The 20,399-nt window shown below is 46.0% G+C and overlaps 1 protein-coding gene across 7 annotated transcripts in view; it reads left to right on the top strand.

The window, feature by feature from the left end:
- Hipk2 (homeodomain interacting protein kinase 2) overlaps nt 1-20,399 on the top strand; it is a 188,557-nt gene that overhangs the window by 43,132 nt on the left and 125,026 nt on the right. For all 7 annotated transcript variants that reach the window (XM_058575733.1, XM_058575735.1, XM_046434172.2 and 4 more), the window contains exon 2: nt 11,684-12,767. In XM_058575733.1, the coding sequence (XP_058431716.1) occupies nt 11,684-12,767 (1,084 nt within the window). The remainder of the gene's footprint in view (nt 1-11,683; nt 12,768-20,399) is intronic.

Below are 20,399 nucleotides of genomic sequence, written 5' to 3'. Positions count from 1 at the left end.
GACCCCATTTGCAGTTTGGAAACATTATTTGGACACAGGTATGGGAGGGTTAGCAGTTCAGTTTTTAGAGGGTCACATAGCAGTAGAATTTACACTAGAGTAATAGAATAACATGCAGCAATGGAATTGACATAAATTTTTGGTATGAATGACTTCCCAGGGGCATGGAAATAAGAACCAGACCACTGTGGGAATGAGTAGGCTAGGCTCCCAGCTCTGACTCTGTGAGTCAGATGTTTTTGGTTAGCTTGAAAAGACGACTCAGCAGTGAATGGGCATGGCACGAGGAAGGTTTAGGTAAGAAGTTAAAACATCATTTTACTTCACCAAGATGTTACCAGGCATTTACAGATAAATAATTGTTTTTTGCACAAAAGATTTTGCCTACCGTATTTTGAGTCTTGATTTGGACTCTAAGACATTTCTAAAGGCTAGAACAGTTCATCTGGGTCTCCCTCACATTGCCAGACACATACCCACGTCCTCCTGACCTGCTGAGGTCTGATCAGCTCCTTTCTCCAGGCGAGCCAGCAGCAAATGGAGAAAAACCCAGCATCAGTCAACGGCAGGGAGTGGCTGAAGGAGTCAGGGAGGACACTTTTGTAAAGAATTGTGACTCCAGCACCTGAAAACTAGCACTGCTGGAACATCCTTATTTAGAACATTTCAGGGACAAAGTGAGTAGTCTTCTGGATCTTTGGGTTGAAAAAAAGTGCATACTTAAATGGTAGCCATCTGGTTGAATCCAGAAGTGTCGTTGATTTTGCTTGTGGAGTATAGCTGTTTGACACTTTCATCCTCCATTGGAAAGAATATGCAGAGTTGAAAATACTTTGGACAAAAAAGGTAATGTGAATAACAGGTGAAAATCGGGGGGCTCCTAAGAAAGGCCAGTTGGAGGCTCGTTAAGACACACGTGGCCACACGAGGTGTGGTGACCCAGGAGGGACCCTTCCAGCCCTGCCTGCTCCATGCCATAGCTGAGCTGTCTTGTTGAGTTACTTGAAGCAATGTTTGACACCCAGAGTCAGGACTGAGAACCCAGTGTCAGCGTTACCAACGTGCCACTGCCCATTCTCCTTGGTACCCAAGTGACCCCAGTTTCTCCTGGATATTGTGGAGATGTATTCCTGTATGGCCTTTTCCAGAAATACAGTGACATGAACTCATGCAGAACTTAATTTAACAATCTTTTTCTTTTTTGCCTTTCCATATGTAATATCTGACTGACTGAAATGTGATTGTAGTTTCTTTGTTTAAAAAAATTTTTTTAGTTGTAGATGGATGCAACACCTTTATTTTGTTTATTAATTTTTATGTGGTGTTGAGGATCGAACCCAGTGCCTCACACATGCTAGGCGAGCTCTACCACTGAGCCACACCCCCAGCCCCTAACTCTAGGTTCTTTAAGGAAAGATAGAGGGAAAGCACAAACTTCTTACTGTGGAGGAAAAGGCAGAGTTCTTTTGGCATATCGTGACTTTTTATCCTGATAAAATTACAACTCTGGTAAAATTCTTTTGGTTTCTTTAAACTGAAAATGTGTGTGTGGAATTCCTGACCCTCAGGGCTTCAGAATATGGCTTTATTTGGAGACAGGTCTTCACAGAGGTGATCAAGTTAAAGTGAGGTCATTAGGTTGGGCCCTAATCCAAAGCAACTGGTATCCTCATAAAAAGGGAAACTTGGACCCAGACACACAGAAGGAAGACAACGGGAAGGGCCTCCGGGAGAAGACCACCATCTCGCAGCCACGAAAGAGGCCTGGCACTTGTCCTTCCTCGCGGCTCTCAGAATTGACCCAGGCAGCTCCAGCCTCCATAACCGCTGGGCAGTGACCTCTGTGGTTGAGCCATCCAGTCCCTAGTACCTTGTCCCGGCAGCCCTAGCACCAGCGCACCTATAGATAGAAGCTGGTTTGTGTTTTAAGATTCTTAATCAACGCGACTCTTGTTCTTGTTCCTAGTTGTTTGTGTACATACTTGTTTTCCTTTCATTGATTCCACAGTTGGCTGGAGAAACTGAAGAGCTTGTGTTTTCTCAGTGGTGGCCTTTATCTTGCGTGTGTCAGATTGCACTGGGAATTTTCAGATTGTTTGAGGCCCCCACACATGGGGGTGATGGCTTATGGACTCTGTGTATCACCCACCCCAAGTCCAAGGCAATATGGGAGAACCACAGGGAGTGACTGGAGAGAGGCTTGGTATCGTGGGCAGGGTTGGAACTTTCAGGAAGAGAAGAAAGTCTGAATTCGGAGAAGGGCTGATTTGGACAGTGAGCCAGTAGGTAGGTAGATGGGTGGGGAATTTGCGAATGGCAGGAAAAAGATGTTTTCTCAATTGAAGAAACAGCTTTGGTAGGATTTTCAGATTGAAGGCAGCTGACGTAAAGGGTTTTGAATGTTCTTAAGAGAATCTCGTTTCCTGGAAAGGCAAGGGGCCTTGCTGGTTCTCTTCCCAGGAGAGCGCTTCTTCCCTCCCTCCTCCTGACCCCTGGGGGACGAGAGGGCTGTTGGCTGACCCTCAGCCAGGCCCAGACGCTCCTCTGTTTTCGTTCTCCTGGATCAGTCCCTTAATTGTGTTTATTACCGCTGTATCCTTGACTTTTCCCTGTGACTCATACTGTCCTCCTCATGCCATTTGACGAAGCCTGTGACCCCAAGGACTTCTTTATTTGCCATCTGCTCTACTTTCTGCACCTTCTCCTGGGAAACAGCTTTATTCTCGTGGATTCCCTTTTCAGCGAGGCATTGATAACAGTCAGTGTCTCCAGTCGTGACCTTTTGCCCATGCTCCTGGCCTGAATTTTTCCCTGGTACACACAGAGAACGTTTCCTCCTGTCATTGCTAACTCTGAAATGAAGCCTACCGACACTGAGCCCCTCTGGCTGTGCCACAATGTCGCCATTAAGGCACCTTAGTCTCTTGGGCTTTAAGCCTTTCACTGCAGTCCTTTCCCCTTCTGATATCTTCACTCTGTCCTACCGGCCTGCCCCAGCAATGTTTTTGTCCCTGTCTTTGGCCTTAGCCATGAACGAGTTTGGGGTGACATTGCCCTCTTCCCCTTCTGATTAATCCTGTGTGGGCTCAGCCCATCCTATTGATTGCCATTCTTCTTTGAAAATGGTTCATCTTCATTTAAGAGCCAACCCAGCACATAGGCACTAGCTGCTGTTGTTAGAGACCAGCAGCACCTGACTCTGTAACTTTAGTAAATTAAGCAATTCCTTGCTTCAGAGTTTCAGTAGAAACAGATGAACATTGGATATTTCAACTTAGATATACTGTCAGTGCTTGTCCTTCAGCCTGTTAAAAACTGATTCCTTTCTCCTCCCCTCCAGATAAGTGACACTTCAACACCACTTCTCACCTTCCCTGCTCTGCAATGGAACCCACTTCTTTTGATCCCTCAGACGTATTTGGTTCTTCTTCTTTGTCCTTGTATCCCATCTGTCAGTGTGTATTACCACTTCCTCTCTGCAAAGTCTATAATCCTGCTCCTCCTTTCTGTTTTCTCAGATCATTCCTTGGTCCAGATCCTCTTGGCTCCAGAGAACTGCTGTGACAGTCTCTCTGACCACTGACTGCCCAGGTGCCGTAGCCATGCCTTCTCACTCAAGACCCGGGCTCTGCCCGCTGTGCCATGGTGCACCAGATCAGTAATAGGCATCTCTCTAAAGAGGTGAATTTATTTTGCTTTAGTAATCTTAGTGGTTTTATTTCTCACATGTCATCCTAACCTGAGGAGACAGGCATGGTAGATGACTAGGAGGGTGCTGTGGGTGTCTGTTGTGTTATCAGACGGTGCTCAGTCAGGTGTGTCCCTGGTTCAGATCTGTCTTCTCTTCCTTATTGACTCGCATCTTTCCTTTGGCTGTTACAGTGCCCATCTCCTTGTTTAGTGCTTCTAATCGAAGAACCTGAATAGTGAAGAAGCTTGGTTTGACATGGATTTGGGAGTCAGGCAATTCAAAACTCAGTTCTGCTAGTAGTAGCAAAGTGACTCTGGACAAATTATGACACTTCCCATAGCTCCATAAAATAGCAAAATTTGCCTTCCCCTGAAGTTGTGGGGAGTAAGCATCCGCAGTCTGGCATATACCAACGGTGTCCTAATAATCTGTACAACTTGCTGTGAGTTACAGAGGTGACCTTCGGTCAGGCCAAAGGAAAAAGTGAGCATCTTTCATGGTAGGCCTTCAAGCCAACTCCAGGATTACTTCAGGAAACTGGGGTTGTTAGGTGACAGTGCTGGTCAGGTGGGTGGTGGGGCACACAGTGTATACTGGTGCTCACTTGCTGCCTTAGTATGTGTCAATGCACGCTTCTATGCACATGTGCTGCATTTGTCTCTAAGCAAAGCAGGAGCTTCCTGAGGGCAGACACCAGAGTGCTGGTTGCTCCCCACGGGGCTGATTTATTTATGGGGATCTGGAAAACCAAACTTCTGTCTTGCAATGATACCCCCATCTTTCTACTCATAGTTCACATATTCAGGCTATAAAAACTGCCTGACCACAATCCATAGTGAGCCCTGCTTTTGAACTACTGTTTAATCTGGAAGTACTTATGTCACCTAGAATTTCCAGTTGTCCTTTATTACTTAGCATTGAATTTAGTAATGCCAGGAGATTGTAAGTTATTTTAGGCCAGTGGTGATGTCTTAGTGTTTCCTGTCATGCCCAACACCAGTTTTGTTTTTAAATATAGAAAATCCTTAATGCCAATTTGATTATTGATTTTTTCCCCTATTTTTCTCAAATGCCCAGTGCCGCAATCAGCAGTATTGTTATTGTCATTATTGACACACAAATTCTGAAGAGCTTATGGTTGATCCTAAACTGTGCTTTGGTGGAATTATACTGTATATTTAACATAAACAACTGATAGATAAACACACTTTGACTGGAAACAATATAAAAGCCCTTACACATTCAGTATACAGTATTCTGGAAATGTACCTTTTAATAATAGGCTAATCTAAAATTATCTTCGCACTACTTGTAAAGTACAAACTTGAAAAGCAGAATAACTATTAAAATTTCATGAATATTGTTTAGTTTGCCAACAAAGAAGTTTTTTAGTACTTTTCAACTCTCTGAGGCATCAAATCATAATACAGTATTTTCAGGATTATATCAAATAACCCTTTTCTAGATCTTTAAATTTTTGCATTCAGATGCATATTTCTAACATATATTTTTGACATTTTCTTTGACATAGTCTATAATTTTTATCTTTTTAAAAATATGATATGTCAGACAGATCTGGCATTTTGTTAAGCATGGGAATTAATCCTTCCTTTGAATACCTGATTACCATCCCCCCCAAAAAAAATCTGTAGCTTCAAACACTCATTATGTATCCAAAAGATTTAGTAATTGAGGAAGTTGGTACTTCTTATGTAAGGTATCTGGATTCTATTCTCCTTAATAATACAACTAGATTCTGATTGGTAATATATTTCACATCAGCCAAACCCCAAATGAACCTTAAATACTGACAAAAATGGTGCCTGTTTTTACTTATAATTCCTTCTCTTGAGTTTTGCTAGAATTCAGTGAAATTGAATTCAACTTAATCTTTAAAAAAATTTTTATAGTAGTAGATGGACAGAATGCCTTTATTTTATTTGTTTCATTTTTATGTGGTGCTAAAGATCAAACCCAGTGCCTCACACATGCAAGGCAAGTGCTCTGCCACTGAGCTACTGCCCCAGCCCTCAATTTAATTTTTTTAATTCATAGTTGAACCCTCATATCCCTGTAGTTTCACCAGAGTCTGATCTTCCAGTAGATAATTTGGGGATGGTGAAATGGAAAGGAAATGTACTCAGATGTGAAGCAACTTTTCAGTTCATCTAATTGTGAAATATAAAGTTATGAAGAAACTAAGCAAATAAGTGAGGAAAAATAACCAAAAAAGCCAATTCTTCAATGAATCATTTTTTTTTTAAATTGAGTTAAGAACTTGAGATCATAAAATTTTTTAGATAGTCTTTCTATTAGATGGAAAAAATTCCCCATAACCCTGGAAAAGTGAATTTCTCATTCAACCATTAAGATGAAGAAAAACAAAGCGGCACATAGAATTTCCTAGGTTTGAACTTTAGGGTCAGGATCTGATTTTGCTATGTATCCCGGGAGCCTAAACCCATTGCTTGACTTCTTAGTCTTCAGGCTCACACCTTTGTGAGATGGAAAGTGGCGTGTTGTTTGTATTAATGGAATGGGCTTCCACAGGTAATCAGGGTTGTCCCAGGCAGTGGGCCATGTGTTCACCTGGTCCCAGAGTCTGGTGTGTACGAAGTACTAAGGAATTTAAGACCTGGAGAATTGTACATGTGCTTTGAGAAGCCTGAGGAACAGGGTTTGACATTACATGTTATGACATTTTATGGAAATACATGGCCTCTATAAAGAGGCCACAAAGAAAATGTTTTGAAAATATATTTTGAAATGCAGATTTATGTATGTTTTTACAAATGCTAAATGAACATTTGAATAACGTAGCCCAAAGAGGGTCAGAGTTTTCACTGTCTACACACGCAGCTATCAAAATGCACCCTAAGTCTAACTGACCTGGATTTGTTTGGGGCATGAGACAGTCTGCCATCTCTGGCAATAAGGAATGGCTTCTTACAAACAAAGCAATTTAATTCTACTAACTGTAGCATATGTTTTCATGTCAGTTTTATAGGCACTACTTTTCATTTGTTGTATGCAATAAAGAATTTATTACATACAATTGTGAAATATAAGTTGTCTCATAATAAATTTGTTTTTAAATGCTTTTTACTGATCATTTCTATGGCATCCATGTAAATTTGTATCTGTAAAATTTAAACACGTAGCAGGCCTCTATACATGTGCAATATTGAGTATTCATGATTTTAGCCTGTTTAGGAGACAGGGAGTTATGGTATAGGCATGCTACTTGGTAGAAGCTTAGTTCTAGGTAAGTTCTAGTAACTTAGTTCTAGTAACTTGCTGTACTTCTCACAGTGAACGGAGATGTGGCCATTTTGTCAAATTATCTTGGGAGGCCACCAAGGCTTTTATGGGAAAATCTGGATTGACACACTCCTCTAGGGAACAGGTGTGATTACTGCAAATTTATTCTACTGTGATTTCCTGGATCCCTCATATGGCTCCCCATGAGCCCAAACCTATCCTGATGACTGTGTCTTAATAGCCTCCCCAGTTCCCCCACCAAAGAGGGGCAAATTACCTTCCTTCTATGAGCCAAATAAGAAGGACAGAAATGATTTAAAAAGCAAATGAGATTTTGCCACAGGATTAAACCAAAAATATCCATAAAGCCCCTGCCATTTCTGAAAAGTAAATGGACAAATAAGGAGGTGAGTGGGCCCTGAAGGAAACGTGGAGCTCTTCCTTTAGAGCAGAAAACATAAAGCCCACCCCTCACCCTTCCCTGTCCCTCACTTGAGGGACCTGAATAGAGTGGTGACCAGCTGTGGGCTTGACTCACTGGGTGTTCAACTAATAAGAAGGGTTTGATCCAGAAAAAGATTCTCAAGGAGAACTGTTTGGAAATAAGTTTGATTGTTGACTGTAAGATTATTTTAAAATTAAGCTAAAAAACCACCAGTGGTATTTTATTTCTTATAGAATATTTTAGGGATTTTAGAAACTTATTATTATTGAAGATTCTCTTTAACTCCAACTTCTTAGAACATGTTGCTTCTCAGAAAAAGATGGTCTCTGCTGTAGAACAGAGGTAAAAAAAAAAAAAAAAATCTGTGTGGTGAATTGCTTCCAGTTCTTGGAATAGTGGCTGTTAACCCCAGCAGAGACCATGTGAGCCCAGGCCAGAGTCTGAGGCAGCTGGCCATGGTGAAGGGTGAAGGGTGAAGGGTGGTTTTCTAGCCACACAGGTCTCCTCTCTGATCTGGGCATCCATCACCAGAGGCAGCCAGTGATGATTTCCACAATTTTATGACCCCTGGCTGTTGTCCCAATAACAAATAAGTCAGAAGCCACCCTCTTCCCTTCTGTAAAATTCCACTTCTTCACCCTGGCCTTTCTACCAAGAACTTTATAAAACAGTGGAAACAGGGCCTCGTGCCTCACTGCTTTTATGTATGATTAGCATATTTCTGATTGTGCCTCCTCTGATACCCCTTCCCCAATAAGAATCAGGGAGTACGCGGCAGGATAGAGACAGAAAGAAGGAAATGCTGGCTTTGCTTGGCCTTTTCCATGGACAAGTGACTGAAATCCCAGAAATTGTCATTGCTATATTGTATGCAGCATCTAGAACAGTGTGGATATCTAGTTGACATGATAAATAGACCGGAACCATTTTCTGTGATGTAGAATGGGGAGCTTGACTTGATCAGAAGAGTCGTGGGAAGAAGCAGGTCAAGTACGAATGGTAGGTGAGCCAGAACTGCTGGGCATAATGATGTGTGCAGACGCGTAGACACAGCACCCAGGTGAGGGTGGAGTTCAGAATTCAAACCAGAGGGAATGCTTCCTCTCATCTGTCGGGTCAGGGTAAAGGTGAGGCTCAGAATTGCCCTGAGGACGTCAGAGCACATCTATCAAAAGTGGACTCAGAACAGTCTCCTGCCAGTTCTGGGACTGGAACTACCTAATTAATCTCTGTCTTATATTTTAAAAGTCTTGGTTTGGGTAGGAAAGTATTGGTAGATTTTTCTCTAATTTTCAGAGCCAGGCCAGGTTTCATAGATGGGTGTGACCAGTGATTACTCTATGTCTAGAGAACTAAGTGCTCCTGGATGTCTGGCCATTTGGAGAGCTCTACTCCAGCCACCTAGTGCCCACCACATACAATATGCTTGGTTTAACACTGGGGGAAACACAAAGAAGTGTGAAGTATAAACTATAGCTCTCACCCCCCCAAATGTAGTCTGGTTATGGAAATAAGACCTAAATATGTAAATAAGCAGCACAAAAGGAAGTGATTTTATAAGGCAGAAACACGATTTGTGGTCAAATGGATGGTACATATGTTAAGTGCTATAAGAACAGAGAGTGGTAGTGACCACCATGGGTTGGGGTGTTCTGGAAATAGGAGGGATCTAACTGGCTGGTCTTTGGCTAAGCTGAGAGAAGCAGTGAATGTATGCAAGTATGTGAAGATAGGGAGAACAGGAGGCATTCTAGAAAGAGCGAGCAGACCAGCCTCAATAGTGTTGAGCATTCAGGAAGGTTCAAGTTGACACTGAAGCCAGTGAGATAGTTGGAATCAAAATATAAAAGTGTTGGTCCTCATCTTTATCCCCTGGACAGCAAGGAGTCATTGAAAGTCATTTGGATAGAGGAGTAGAAGAGTGACATGCTCAGAGATTTTGTTGTTGTTGTTGTTGTTCAGAGATACTTTAGGAAGATAAATCTTAGAGTCAATCTTTTTATTTATTTATTTATTTTAATTCTTACGGTCAATCTTATGGGGAGAAAGAGTGCTCAGGTATATCAGATGTCGGTATTTGCTTCGGTGCTACCAAAAGCAATAAATACTTCCACTTTGGAAATGGCAGCAAGAACAGAAGTAAAGACTTAGGTGCAAGAGACATTTTGAAGGAAGGGGAAATTAAGACTTGGCACCTTCCTGTCTGTGGAAGTAAAGACAAATCATCAAAGGTAATTGCACGGTTTGGAAATTAAGTGACCAGAAGAATATTTTATGAACAGAAATAGAGATATTAGGATGAAGGATGAGATGGGTAGGTGTTTAGGAAAAGTTCAGCTTTGGAAGATCATATTTCATGTTGTAGCAGGAATAGATATGACTGGAATATAGGAGGGGGTGTCAGCCTGTGATAAACATGTGGGCGCTGTCTGCATCGAAATGACAGTTTAAAATGTTTGAATGGATGATATCTTCCAGAGAGAGTCAAAATGTTGGACATTCCAGCATTTTAAAGGAGGAAGAGGAAGAGGAGCCGCTCACTATACAATATGCAATTAGATATTAGGAGGAGAAGGTTACAGATTCACATAAGTCCAGATAAGAGCATCAAGAAGGAAGTTGTGGTCAGCAGCGTCAGATGTTGCAGAGAAGTTAAGGAGCATAGGGGCTAAAAAAGAGTCATTGGTTGGGCAATTAGGAAGTCATTTACCTTTAAGAACACAGGCCTGTCCTGCACGCATGTGCTGGGGGAGATGGAATAAGAGGCAAGCATCTGAGAGAAGGGAGCATGCACCACTGATGTACAGGTAAGAAGGAGAGGTGAGGGGCCAGCATTCAGCATTAGTCTCTCCCCTTCCAAGCTGGCAGTTTGTGTGTCCACACACGGGAAGGAGAGAAGGAAAAGAATAAGCTATTGATTCATTTAGCTAACCTTTGTTCAGTGCCTTCTAAGGACTTGGGACCAATTAACAGCAAAAATTGAAAACTGCTGAGAAAGAACAGGGGAGGAAGCAGAGTTCAAGTGAAAGTGGGAGAATATGGATTGTGAGACTAGGGGGCATTTTTAGTGTCGGAAAGGAGAAACATCTCTTCCCGAGGGACTGGAGACAAGGAAAGGATGGAGGATGGATGTAGACTGAGGAATGTTCTGAAGTCAAGAGAATCAAGGAGGAAGTGAGGCTGACCTCAGGCCTCTGGGCAAAGTGGAAGGTGGGTCCTCTACTGAGAAATCGCAGACCAGTGGGGCAGGAGGCGGGGCAGAAAGGAAGATATGGAACAGCCCCTCAAGGTAATGCTAGGGGCAAGGACCAGCTACAATGGTGCAGGACAGAATGCCCGCTCTTCTGTGCTTCTGTAGGAGGTGTTGATGGTGTTTATGGACAACCCCTTAGAAGATGGGCAGTATTTGTTTCTACTTTTACCTTTAAGAACTTATCCTTCTTCATCACTATATTATTTTTCTTTAATACATTTCCTATGAATTCTTATTTTTTTCTGATATCACCATAATTGAAAGTTGTACAGCTATTCCGGAATAATGGTCTTAAAAGATTTCTGAGGTTATCCAGATTGTAGATATATTAGTTTGAAATCATAGTACTTTGTAGATAAATTTATTGATATATGAATTTAGCAGGAAAAATAAGTGAATAGAACCCATGAATCGTGCTACCATCTGCCCCACAAAAGACTGACAGGACATCTTATTCTGCCCAAATGAAGATGCCCAACCAACTGTCAATCCATGCAGTACCGCAAAATTCATTTAAGTTGACCAAGATGCCAGGTGGTTACTATGTCTCATCCAGAAGAGCCACAATGGGGCCTGGGTGGGGACATGTTTCCTCAAAGCAGTGAATCTGACTGTTAGGGTCTGTGGACAGGATGAGCAGGGGCCAGGTGCAGGATGGTTACCTGGGTCACTTGATGTAGTCTTCAGCTTTACTAGTATGCAACGTGGTGAGTGGAGAAAGAGGTAAGTAAGTATCTGTCACAAATAATATTTGTAAGAAATAAATGGTGAACTGATATCCTAATTCTGTATCTGCATCTTGACTGTGGGTCAAGATGTGTCTCCTAGTAGTGGCAGCTGGAACACTGGACCCACTTGATCCCTCAAACTGGGTCCCAGGTGTGCTTCCAGGTGGCCTAGATTCACGTTTCCAAGCTGGTTTGGAAGTGGGACGACAATATCCTGTGTGACTCAAGCCAGAACCCAGATGACTCTATTGAGTTCACTCATGCAAGGGAGACTCAAATATTTGCTTTCCCTTTCCTTCTTATAGGTATGGCCTCACATGTGCAAGTTTTCTCCCCTCACACCCTTCAATCAAGTGCCTTCTGTAGTGTGAAGAAACTGAAAGTGGAGCCGAGTTCCACCTGGGACATGACTGGGTACGGCTCCCACAGCAAAGTGTATAACCAGAGCAAGAACATCCCGCCTTCTCAGCCAGCCACCACGACCGTCAGCACCTCCTTGCCGATCCCAAACCCAAGCCTACCTTACGAGCAGACCATCATCTTCCCAGGAAGCACCGGGCACATAGTCGTAACATCAGCAAGTAGCACTTCTGTCACGGGGCAAGTCCTCGGCGGACCACACAACCTAATGCGTCGAAGCACTGTGAGCCTTCTTGACACCTACCAAAAATGTGGACTCAAGCGCAAGAGTGAGGAGATTGAGAACACAAGCAGCGTGCAGATCATCGAAGAGCATCCACCCATGATTCAGAATAATGCCAGCGGGGCCACTGTAGCCACTGCCACCACGTCCACTGCCACCTCCAAAAACAGTGGCTCCAACAGTGAAGGAGATTATCAGCTGGTGCAGCATGAAGTGCTGTGCTCCATGACCAACACCTACGAGGTCTTAGAGTTCCTGGGCCGAGGGACGTTTGGGCAAGTGGTCAAATGCTGGAAACGGGGCACCAATGAAATTGTGGCCATCAAGATTCTGAAGAACCACCCGTCCTATGCCCGACAGGGTCAGATCGAAGTGAGCATCCTGGCCCGGCTGAGCACAGAGAGCGCCGACGACTACAACTTTGTGCGGGCCTACGAGTGCTTCCAGCACAAGAACCACACGTGCTTGGTCTTTGAGATGTTGGAGCAGAACCTCTATGACTTTCTGAAGCAGAACAAGTTTAGCCCCTTGCCCCTCAAGTACATTCGCCCGGTCCTCCAGCAGGTGGCCACAGCCCTGATGAAACTCAAAAGCCTAGGTCTTATCCATGCTGACCTCAAGCCAGAGAACATCATGCTGGTGGATCCATCCCGGCAGCCATACAGAGTCAAGGTCATCGACTTCGGTTCAGCCAGTCACGTGTCCAAGGCTGTGTGCTCCACCTACCTGCAGTCCCGATACTACAGGTAAGACCGTCAGTACCGAGACGGGTGCAGAAAGCCCAGTGGCATTCAGAGTATGCAGTGGCAGTCACTGTGGGGGAGACAAAAGTATCTTCCAGCAGTTGCTGCCCTCAAGTGACCTTAATGTGGTTGGGAAATTAGGACATGTGCACACTGAAATGAGAATGAGAAGCTGTCTAAGCCAAGTAGGCCAGGGAGCCAAGGAAGATGCTTGGTCCCGATGTTCAGAGTTGAAAAGGACCCCAGGGAGTGAGTAAAGAGCAGAGCAGAGGAGTTGTCCTCATGGATGGGGAGGGCTCAGGAAGCTGGAGGACAGAGCAGGACATGCCATTCAAAGGCACACTGGTAGTGGTGTGCCAGACTCATGCAGGGGGCAAGCAGCTTGGCCAGATCAGAGGATTTTTGAGTATTGAGAGATGGTGATTGGACAGGTTGGGACCAGGTCTTGAGAGGTCTCAAGTGCCAAACTAAGGAATTGTAGCTGTATCTCTAAACCTTGAACAAGCCTTGGAAACTCTGAACATAAGGGGTAACAGGTTGAAAGTGATGTTTCACATAGAAAGGTGGCTGGAGGGAGGGGAGAGTGTAGTCGAGGGACTGGTCGGCCCCTCCTGTAGCAAGGTAACCTCAGGCACTACCTCCAGATGCTGGAAGCTTTATAGTACCCTTTTTATTATTATAACAAAAAATCTGAGGCTGGCTAATATTGTTAAAAAAAATAGGTTTATTTAGCTTATAGTTTTAAAGGTGCAAGGGCATAGTGCTGGCATCAGCGTGACTCTGGTTAAGGCACTGTGGCAAATGCATCACGATGGCAGGAGTCATGTGGGAGAGAGACCGCGTGACCAGACTGAAAGCTGGAGAGAGGTTCAGGGTCAGAGTCAGGATTTTACAACAACTTGTTCTCAAGAGAACTACCCCAGGGGTCCCTAACCTTAATTCCTTCCAAGGAAAACACCAGCAATGACCTTCCACTAGGCCCTACCTCCTACAGGTCCACTGCTTCCCGTCATTGCCACACAGAGGACCAAGTTTCCAGCACACAAATCCTGGGGAGATGAACCATTCATAGCCCAACAGGAACACACACATTCAGACATCCAAGCACAGATTTCACTTCTAGCATGGGCCAGGCACAGTGCTGTACAGGATGTGGACGAGGCCCCCGCCATTCCTGAATGTCCAGCATGCTGCTTCCCTGTCTTGGCTGCACATTAGTCACCTGATGAGCTTTTAAAGACAACCCAGCTTGGCCTCAGTCCCCACCAACTGAATCCACACCTCTGGGGTGGGGGCCCGGCAGGAGGGCTTTTCCCCAGCTTTTCTGGACCCCAGTGTGCATCAGTGCTGAGAACAGGACGGCACCTGGTGGAACAGACATAGAGCGCTGCTTGCTTTGGAGTAGGGAAACCCAGGGCTGAACCTGACCCGTCAGCTCACTGGGCACTGCGACTTTGACAGCTGCTTACTTTCTGTGCACCTTCATTTTCTGACCCATAAACGGGGGTCCTATCACCACCTCCATGGGCTTCTAGGTGCCATTGCATAGTGTAACAGCCTGGTGCTGCAGGTGATGGCCAGTCTATGGGAGGTGACCAGTGAAGAGTTGGTGGAGGTTTCTGGAAAGCAAGGGTCTGGTTTGTGGAGCAGTGAGGAGCTGCGCTTGAAATAACATTGAATATAAGTTGGGCGTGGTGGAGCACACCTGTAATCCCAGCAATGAAGAGGCTGAGGCAGGAGGATCACAAGTCCAAAGCCAGCCTCAAGGTCCTAAGCAACTCAGTGAGACCCTGTCTCAAAATAAAAAATAAAAATGCTGGGGATGTGGTTCTGTGGTTAAGCACCCCTGGCTTCAATCAAGAAAGAAAGAAAAAAAGGAAAAGAAAGAAAAGAAATAACATTGAACAGTCCCAGAGATGGGAGTTGGAGAGGAGGTAGGGCTGAGCCACACCTAAGAGGCTGACGTGTGGGCTCTAACATCAGAGTCCCAGGGCTCATGGCTGCCTGAGGCCTTCCGCTCTTACCCAGCAGTGGGTGTGCTTTCTCCATACCTCCTTCAAGGCCCCAGAGGGAAGGTGGGGCTGTGTGACACAGCTGACCTACGACCCAGTTCTGGGGCTGGCCACCCACTGCCCCTCCGTGTGGTCTCCCTGGTTCACTGACCGGCTTCTTCCTCTGGGCCCAGCCTGGCTGCCCACAGCACGACGGCAAGCCTCCTCGCCCTGCTCCCTGTGCCCACCCCACCCCTCAGCCTGCTGCCTCTCCCTCCTCCTGTCTCCTCTCATTCTGATCCTGACTCAAGAAAGGTTGGGGTCTCGAGGCTTCTCCGCCTGGCTGTTCCAAATCACCTGCCCCCACCCCCCACCACCGCTGCTCCCTTAGGAGGGATTCCCCAAGTCACGGCTGCTCTCATCTGGCCCCCTCAGTCCATCCTTCTCCAGCCATTGCTTTCTCATGAATTTACACATGAAGCTCCCCCATGTCAGGAGACGCCTCCATGGGCCTCTGCATGCTCACGAGGGACAGTCTCCTGCCAGCTCCATCTCCCTGCACTCTGCTCCCAGTGCCAACTGGGTGCGGAGGGAAAAGTGCACCCAGTGCTGGAGCCACCCTGTAAGGTGGGGCCTGGGGAGCAGGCAGAACCACGGGCCCCTCCTTGTGGCTGCAGGAGGGGCGACAGAGAAGAAGCGGGTGGTCTGGCTATGCTGGAGGGTCAGGTACCAGGCGCAGATGGCACGTATTCTCTCTGGAGAGTGCCCGCCCAGCTCTTAATTGAAAGCCAGCTCTGTGTGGTCCTGGGTCACCAGCCTGCCCGAGGGGTGACTGGTGCTGGGGCTAGCTCTCCTTGCAACAAACAGGAGGCTGCCGTTGTCACTTTATATTTAGGCTTGCAAATTCAGCACATCGAGGGCTATTTCTTCCCAGGTCTTGGCCTGAATTTAGGGTGAACTGTAGCCAAGTCAGGGGCCGCTTGGGGTTTTATTATTTAGTTAACCTGTGTTGCTATTAGTGGACAGAAACCGGCTTCACTAAAGTTGGCTAAAAATTGAGCATGCAACTTATAAAAGACTTTTGGGACTATATTTAACAGGCAGTGCATCCTTGGAGCAAAGCTTGATGAATCAAGGCAGCTGGATTTGGGGCTCTTAAGACTTTTCCTACTCACTTCCTTATCTCCCCCCCACGCCCCCCAACACACACACTTGTGATTCACCTTGAAGGCCCATTTGTGATTAACTGTTTTACTCTGCTCTCAGGAAGTCCGGGGGTGGCAGTACAAAGTTGCCGTGAGAACTGTGGGGAGGTCTGAATCCTCTTCCAGGACCTCTGATGTCCCCTCACCAGCCTCTGGCTGAATGAGCCTCTTCACAGCGTCCCTGGTGGGGAGTGAAGGCTGGTTTTCTGGCAGGGCTGGGCCACTTGTCCCTCCAGGATGGGCACAGTCCCGCCAGCCTCTGCACCATTGCCCTCCCTTTGAGTGACATAGCACACCCCTCGTTAGCTTTAATCTGGGCAGGACAGCCTCTTCCTTCACATGGTTATCGTGGCCTTGAGGTCCTCCCTGTGGGTCAAGGGCATAGTCAAGGTGAAAGGCAGCCCATCTTTTCTGCCTGAAATGATGTTTCATTTCCAAATTGGTCACAATGCTCCGTTTCTCCCCCCAGGGTTCGTCTGAGCCCTGGAGTAGTTTGCTGCCACATGGATCGATAGGAGCTTTTGAGGACAGTCTTTAGCTCTTTGTCCCTGCTTGTCCTGGCTATGTGGGACAGCCAACTCTAGGCCACATCTGTCAGGGTGGTCTTCCTGATTGCTTTGCCCCTTACTGGGGGAGAATAAGCAAGAAACACTCTTGCTGAAGCCTCGCCTAAGAAGGAAGAAGCTCTCAGGCTCATCCTGAGAGAACACCTGCACATCTGAGCTACCGAGGACAGGAGCGTCGTCCCATGCCACTATGGTCTCCTGGCAGGGCTTGTCAGATTGACCTTTGTCCTGCAAGGCCCCATTCCCCTAGTTGTCCCCTGTATCTGAGCTTGGGGATGTTTCACTTTTAAAGAGATGAACATTTACCTGCCACTTTGCCACTTCAAATGGGACTGTATTAAGTGTCTCATCACGCCATCCCTACCTGCTAACACAGACACGTCTGAAGCAGAGGTGCCTGTCCTCAGTCTGGGACTGGGGAAAGGAGGTAGTGGCCTGAGAGCCACCTGTTTCCCCAGCTTTTAGGTCCTTGCTGTTGCCTCCTGAGGCCAGCCTGACCTCCTGCTCTTCAGGAAACAAGGATGCTTTTTCAGGTTTTTCACCTGAGGCAGGGTTATCCCCTCCCAACTTTCACCTTGAAGGCCCATTTGTGATTAACTGTCAACTGTGCTGGTTCTCAAGCTTTATTGTCACCTGGAGAGCTTGGTAAGAATATATGTCTGCCAGAAGCCTGTCCCAGAGCTAGCTACTGCACCCTCCTCCAGGGTAGATCCCTGCCCCCCACAAAGTTTCCAGACTCCACTCCAGAGAATGGCCTCTAGGAACTGGAGAGGAGCCGCTGCAGGGGCCTTCGGACCCTGAGAAGAGCTGCTCCAGGAGAGAAGGGATTTCCTGGGGTCGGGGGGGGGGGTCACCTTTCAGGGTTAGCACCCAAAGGAATGCAGGGCAGGTGATGCTGTTGACCTACTCACCTGGGCGTCCCTGCCACTTCCCTATTTAACCCTCCACCCTTGCCAGCCTGTTAATCTGTGTTTTTTTTTGTTGTTATTTTCATTTAGGGCAAGCAATAAGTTGGTGCTAGGACATTTCCACTCTCTGGGTGACTAGTAAGCTAAAACAAGACCAAATATTAGATTCAGAAGGAAAAAAATCACAAAAAACTATGCCGTTGAGGCAAAGGATAATCAGTGATTAAAATGTTAGAGTTTTGTTTCTGTTCTGGGCTATTCAGAATATTTTTGAGACACTGAAAATTATTATTGGTTCCCAAAAAAATGGGCATAAAAATTAGGACATAAAAAATGGCCAGTGATCTTTTTTCAGGATAGTTTGACCTTTTTCTTCGGGTTCTTATGGGTGAAGAGACGGTCTTCTAGTTGATCCTGTGGTGGTTTTAGGTCAGGGTGGAGACTAATGATAACGTGTCGGACAGTCACTGTTCTCTTTGAGGAGATGGAAAACATAAACAAATCACCCAGAATACTGATGCTCTTAAGATTCCAAGTGTCTGGTCACTCAACAGATCTTGTTGCTTTCCTGTTATGCACTGGACTAGGGAAACAGTAATGAGCAGAGCCAGTTCAAGAAATTCAAAGCTAATGAGAGACTTGGCCAGATGGGCTCGCAGGAAGGTGTCCCAGAGTGAGAGCTCTGGAGGGAGATGTGGCCAAGGCAGGAGGAGTCTGGGGGCCATGGAGACTAGAATGAAAGGGAAAGAGGGGAGAAGTGATGGGGAGGGGAGGGCGGGTGAAGGCCCCTGTTGGAAAGCAGTGGTTGGGTGAGTGGTCCCACAGTGCAGAGCTGAAGTCACACTTGGGGGGATTGGGTTTACTCAAAGTGGCCATGTAAATTATGGAACAAAGGGTACCCTGATGAAGCTAATGATGGAGTAATCTGTTGGAATGGCAAAACAAACATACAAGACCCAGGCTGGGAGACAATTGTAATTATTCAGGAATAAAGGAAAGACCCTGGATTGTGAGGGGGAACCCCCCACCCCAGGCCCCAGTAGTCTGGATGTGGACACTTTTAGTACAAAACTTTTCTAATACTTTGATTGCAGAACCAACTTACAGGGAGTAGCTTTTGCTTGTTTTTCTCTTTTGTGTCATTACTTTGTTCTCTAAGACACAGTTCTGAAGCTCTGGCTAACCAGGACCTGGTTTCAAACCCACCACTGCTATATAGTAACAGAATCTGGAAGGAGAGCTGAGACCTTAGCTCCAGCTGGGCACAGTGGCACACACCTGTAATCCCAGCAACCCAGGAGGCTGAGGCAGGAGGATTGAAAGTTTGAGATCAGCCTGGGTGACTGTCTCAAAATTTTTAAGAAAGGCTGGGGATGTAGCTCAGTGGTAGAGCACCACCTGGGTTCCACCCCAGTACCACAAAAATAAATAAATAAATATTAAAAATAAAATCTTAACTCCTGTCCCAGCCCATCCCAGCCAATGTCCTGCTGAGTCATGATCACTAGAACGTCAGCTGTGAGCCGACCACACTCTGCCATCTGTATCCCATTGTGACCGAGGCCTCTGTTCACCAGGTGGTCACCCAGAGCTATTGGTGCAGGCTGTGGCCAGGGAGCAGTTTTCTCTCCTGCCTGTTGACCTTGGTCTCATTAGCACACTGGGAACCTTCCTTGATCTCTCCGCCAACAGAGAATAGAGCATATTCCAAAATGTCATACTCTGGGCTGAAAATATAAGTCACTCCAGTAAGGGGCATAGCTTTATGAAGCCACAAACAGAGGTCCTTTCAAAGGTGGCATAGCTTGTGCAGATCACAACATAAAAAGTGACCAACTAGAAGTGGGTTTGATTGAAAAGTGGAACTCTGGCAGCAGCTTCAATTGCATCTCAAGTATCCATTTGTTAACATTAATTTGTCGCTGTTACAAATAGAAACAACAAGAGCAGGTACCGTTCACCCTTAAAGATAGTAAGTGAAAAACGCTTACCCACTGACCGCCTCATGGCCAGGTATACTACGTGACCGCTTTCAGGGTTGCAGTCTCTCTTCTGTGGAGAAGTGATGGGTGAGTTATCTGGGCTGATAGGTTATCTTCAAATTTCCCTTAATTGTCTCTGGGACCTTCAGCTGTACAGTGAAATACTTAGAAATTAAATTTTTCTTTTAATAATTATGTGTTCATAATTATCTAATAATTATTAACAAGTATGAAATAGTTAAAGTGGGAAACTCTGTGCATATTTGAGTAGATCTCTGGCCAGGTGCTGCAGCCCCTATGTGTACACATACACTCAGGGAACACAGCTGAAGGCCACGAAAGACATGCAGACGTAGGTGTGCTTGTGAGAAACTTGGTGACAGAGAAGCTGACACTTTACTCTCCATATAGAGGTGGATGCGCATTGGCACCCACCTTATGGAGGCAGATTGAGAACACAAGCACATGCACACGTGCAAGACACACACGCAGAGGTCAAAGACAGCAGACTGCCACGCCCCTGCTCGGGTCACATGAACTACTCCCAAGAGTTCCTGCAGACCGAGGGTCCAGGCAAAGAGGCAGTGTCAGCAGCTGAGACACCTGCCCCAGCTTTCTGCCTTGCTCAGGCTGCCAAAATATGTCTCCAAACCTGAAGACAGCAGGTCCAGAACCACTTGGGCTCAAGATGTAAACCAGTCATTTTCAAAGTAGGCTCCAAGGACCCTCCCACCCCAGAATCACCTGGGAAACTTGTTAGAAATGGAGAATCCTGCACTGCCAAACAGACAGATGGGCAGGTACTCGGGGGTGGGGGGGTGGAGCAAACATGGACCTCTCTAGAGCATGTTCGCGCGCATGTGTGCACTCTCGCTCGCTCTCGCTCTCGCTCTCTCTCTCTCTCTCTGCCTCTCTCTGCCTTGCAGTGCTTTGGATAAAACCCAGGGCCTCAAAGATGCTAGGCAAGCAATCTGCCATTGACC

The sequence above is a fragment of the Marmota monax genome, unplaced genomic scaffold (assembly GCF_021218885.2).
Source record: "Marmota monax isolate L192 unplaced genomic scaffold, Marmota_monax_Labrador192_F-V1.1 WCK01_AAM20220418_F8-fsc00122, whole genome shotgun sequence".
Classification (NCBI taxonomy): Eukaryota; Metazoa; Chordata; class Mammalia; order Rodentia; family Sciuridae; genus Marmota; species Marmota monax.
Note: the sequence above shows the minus strand (reverse complement) of the source record. Positions and strands in the feature narration are given on the sequence as shown.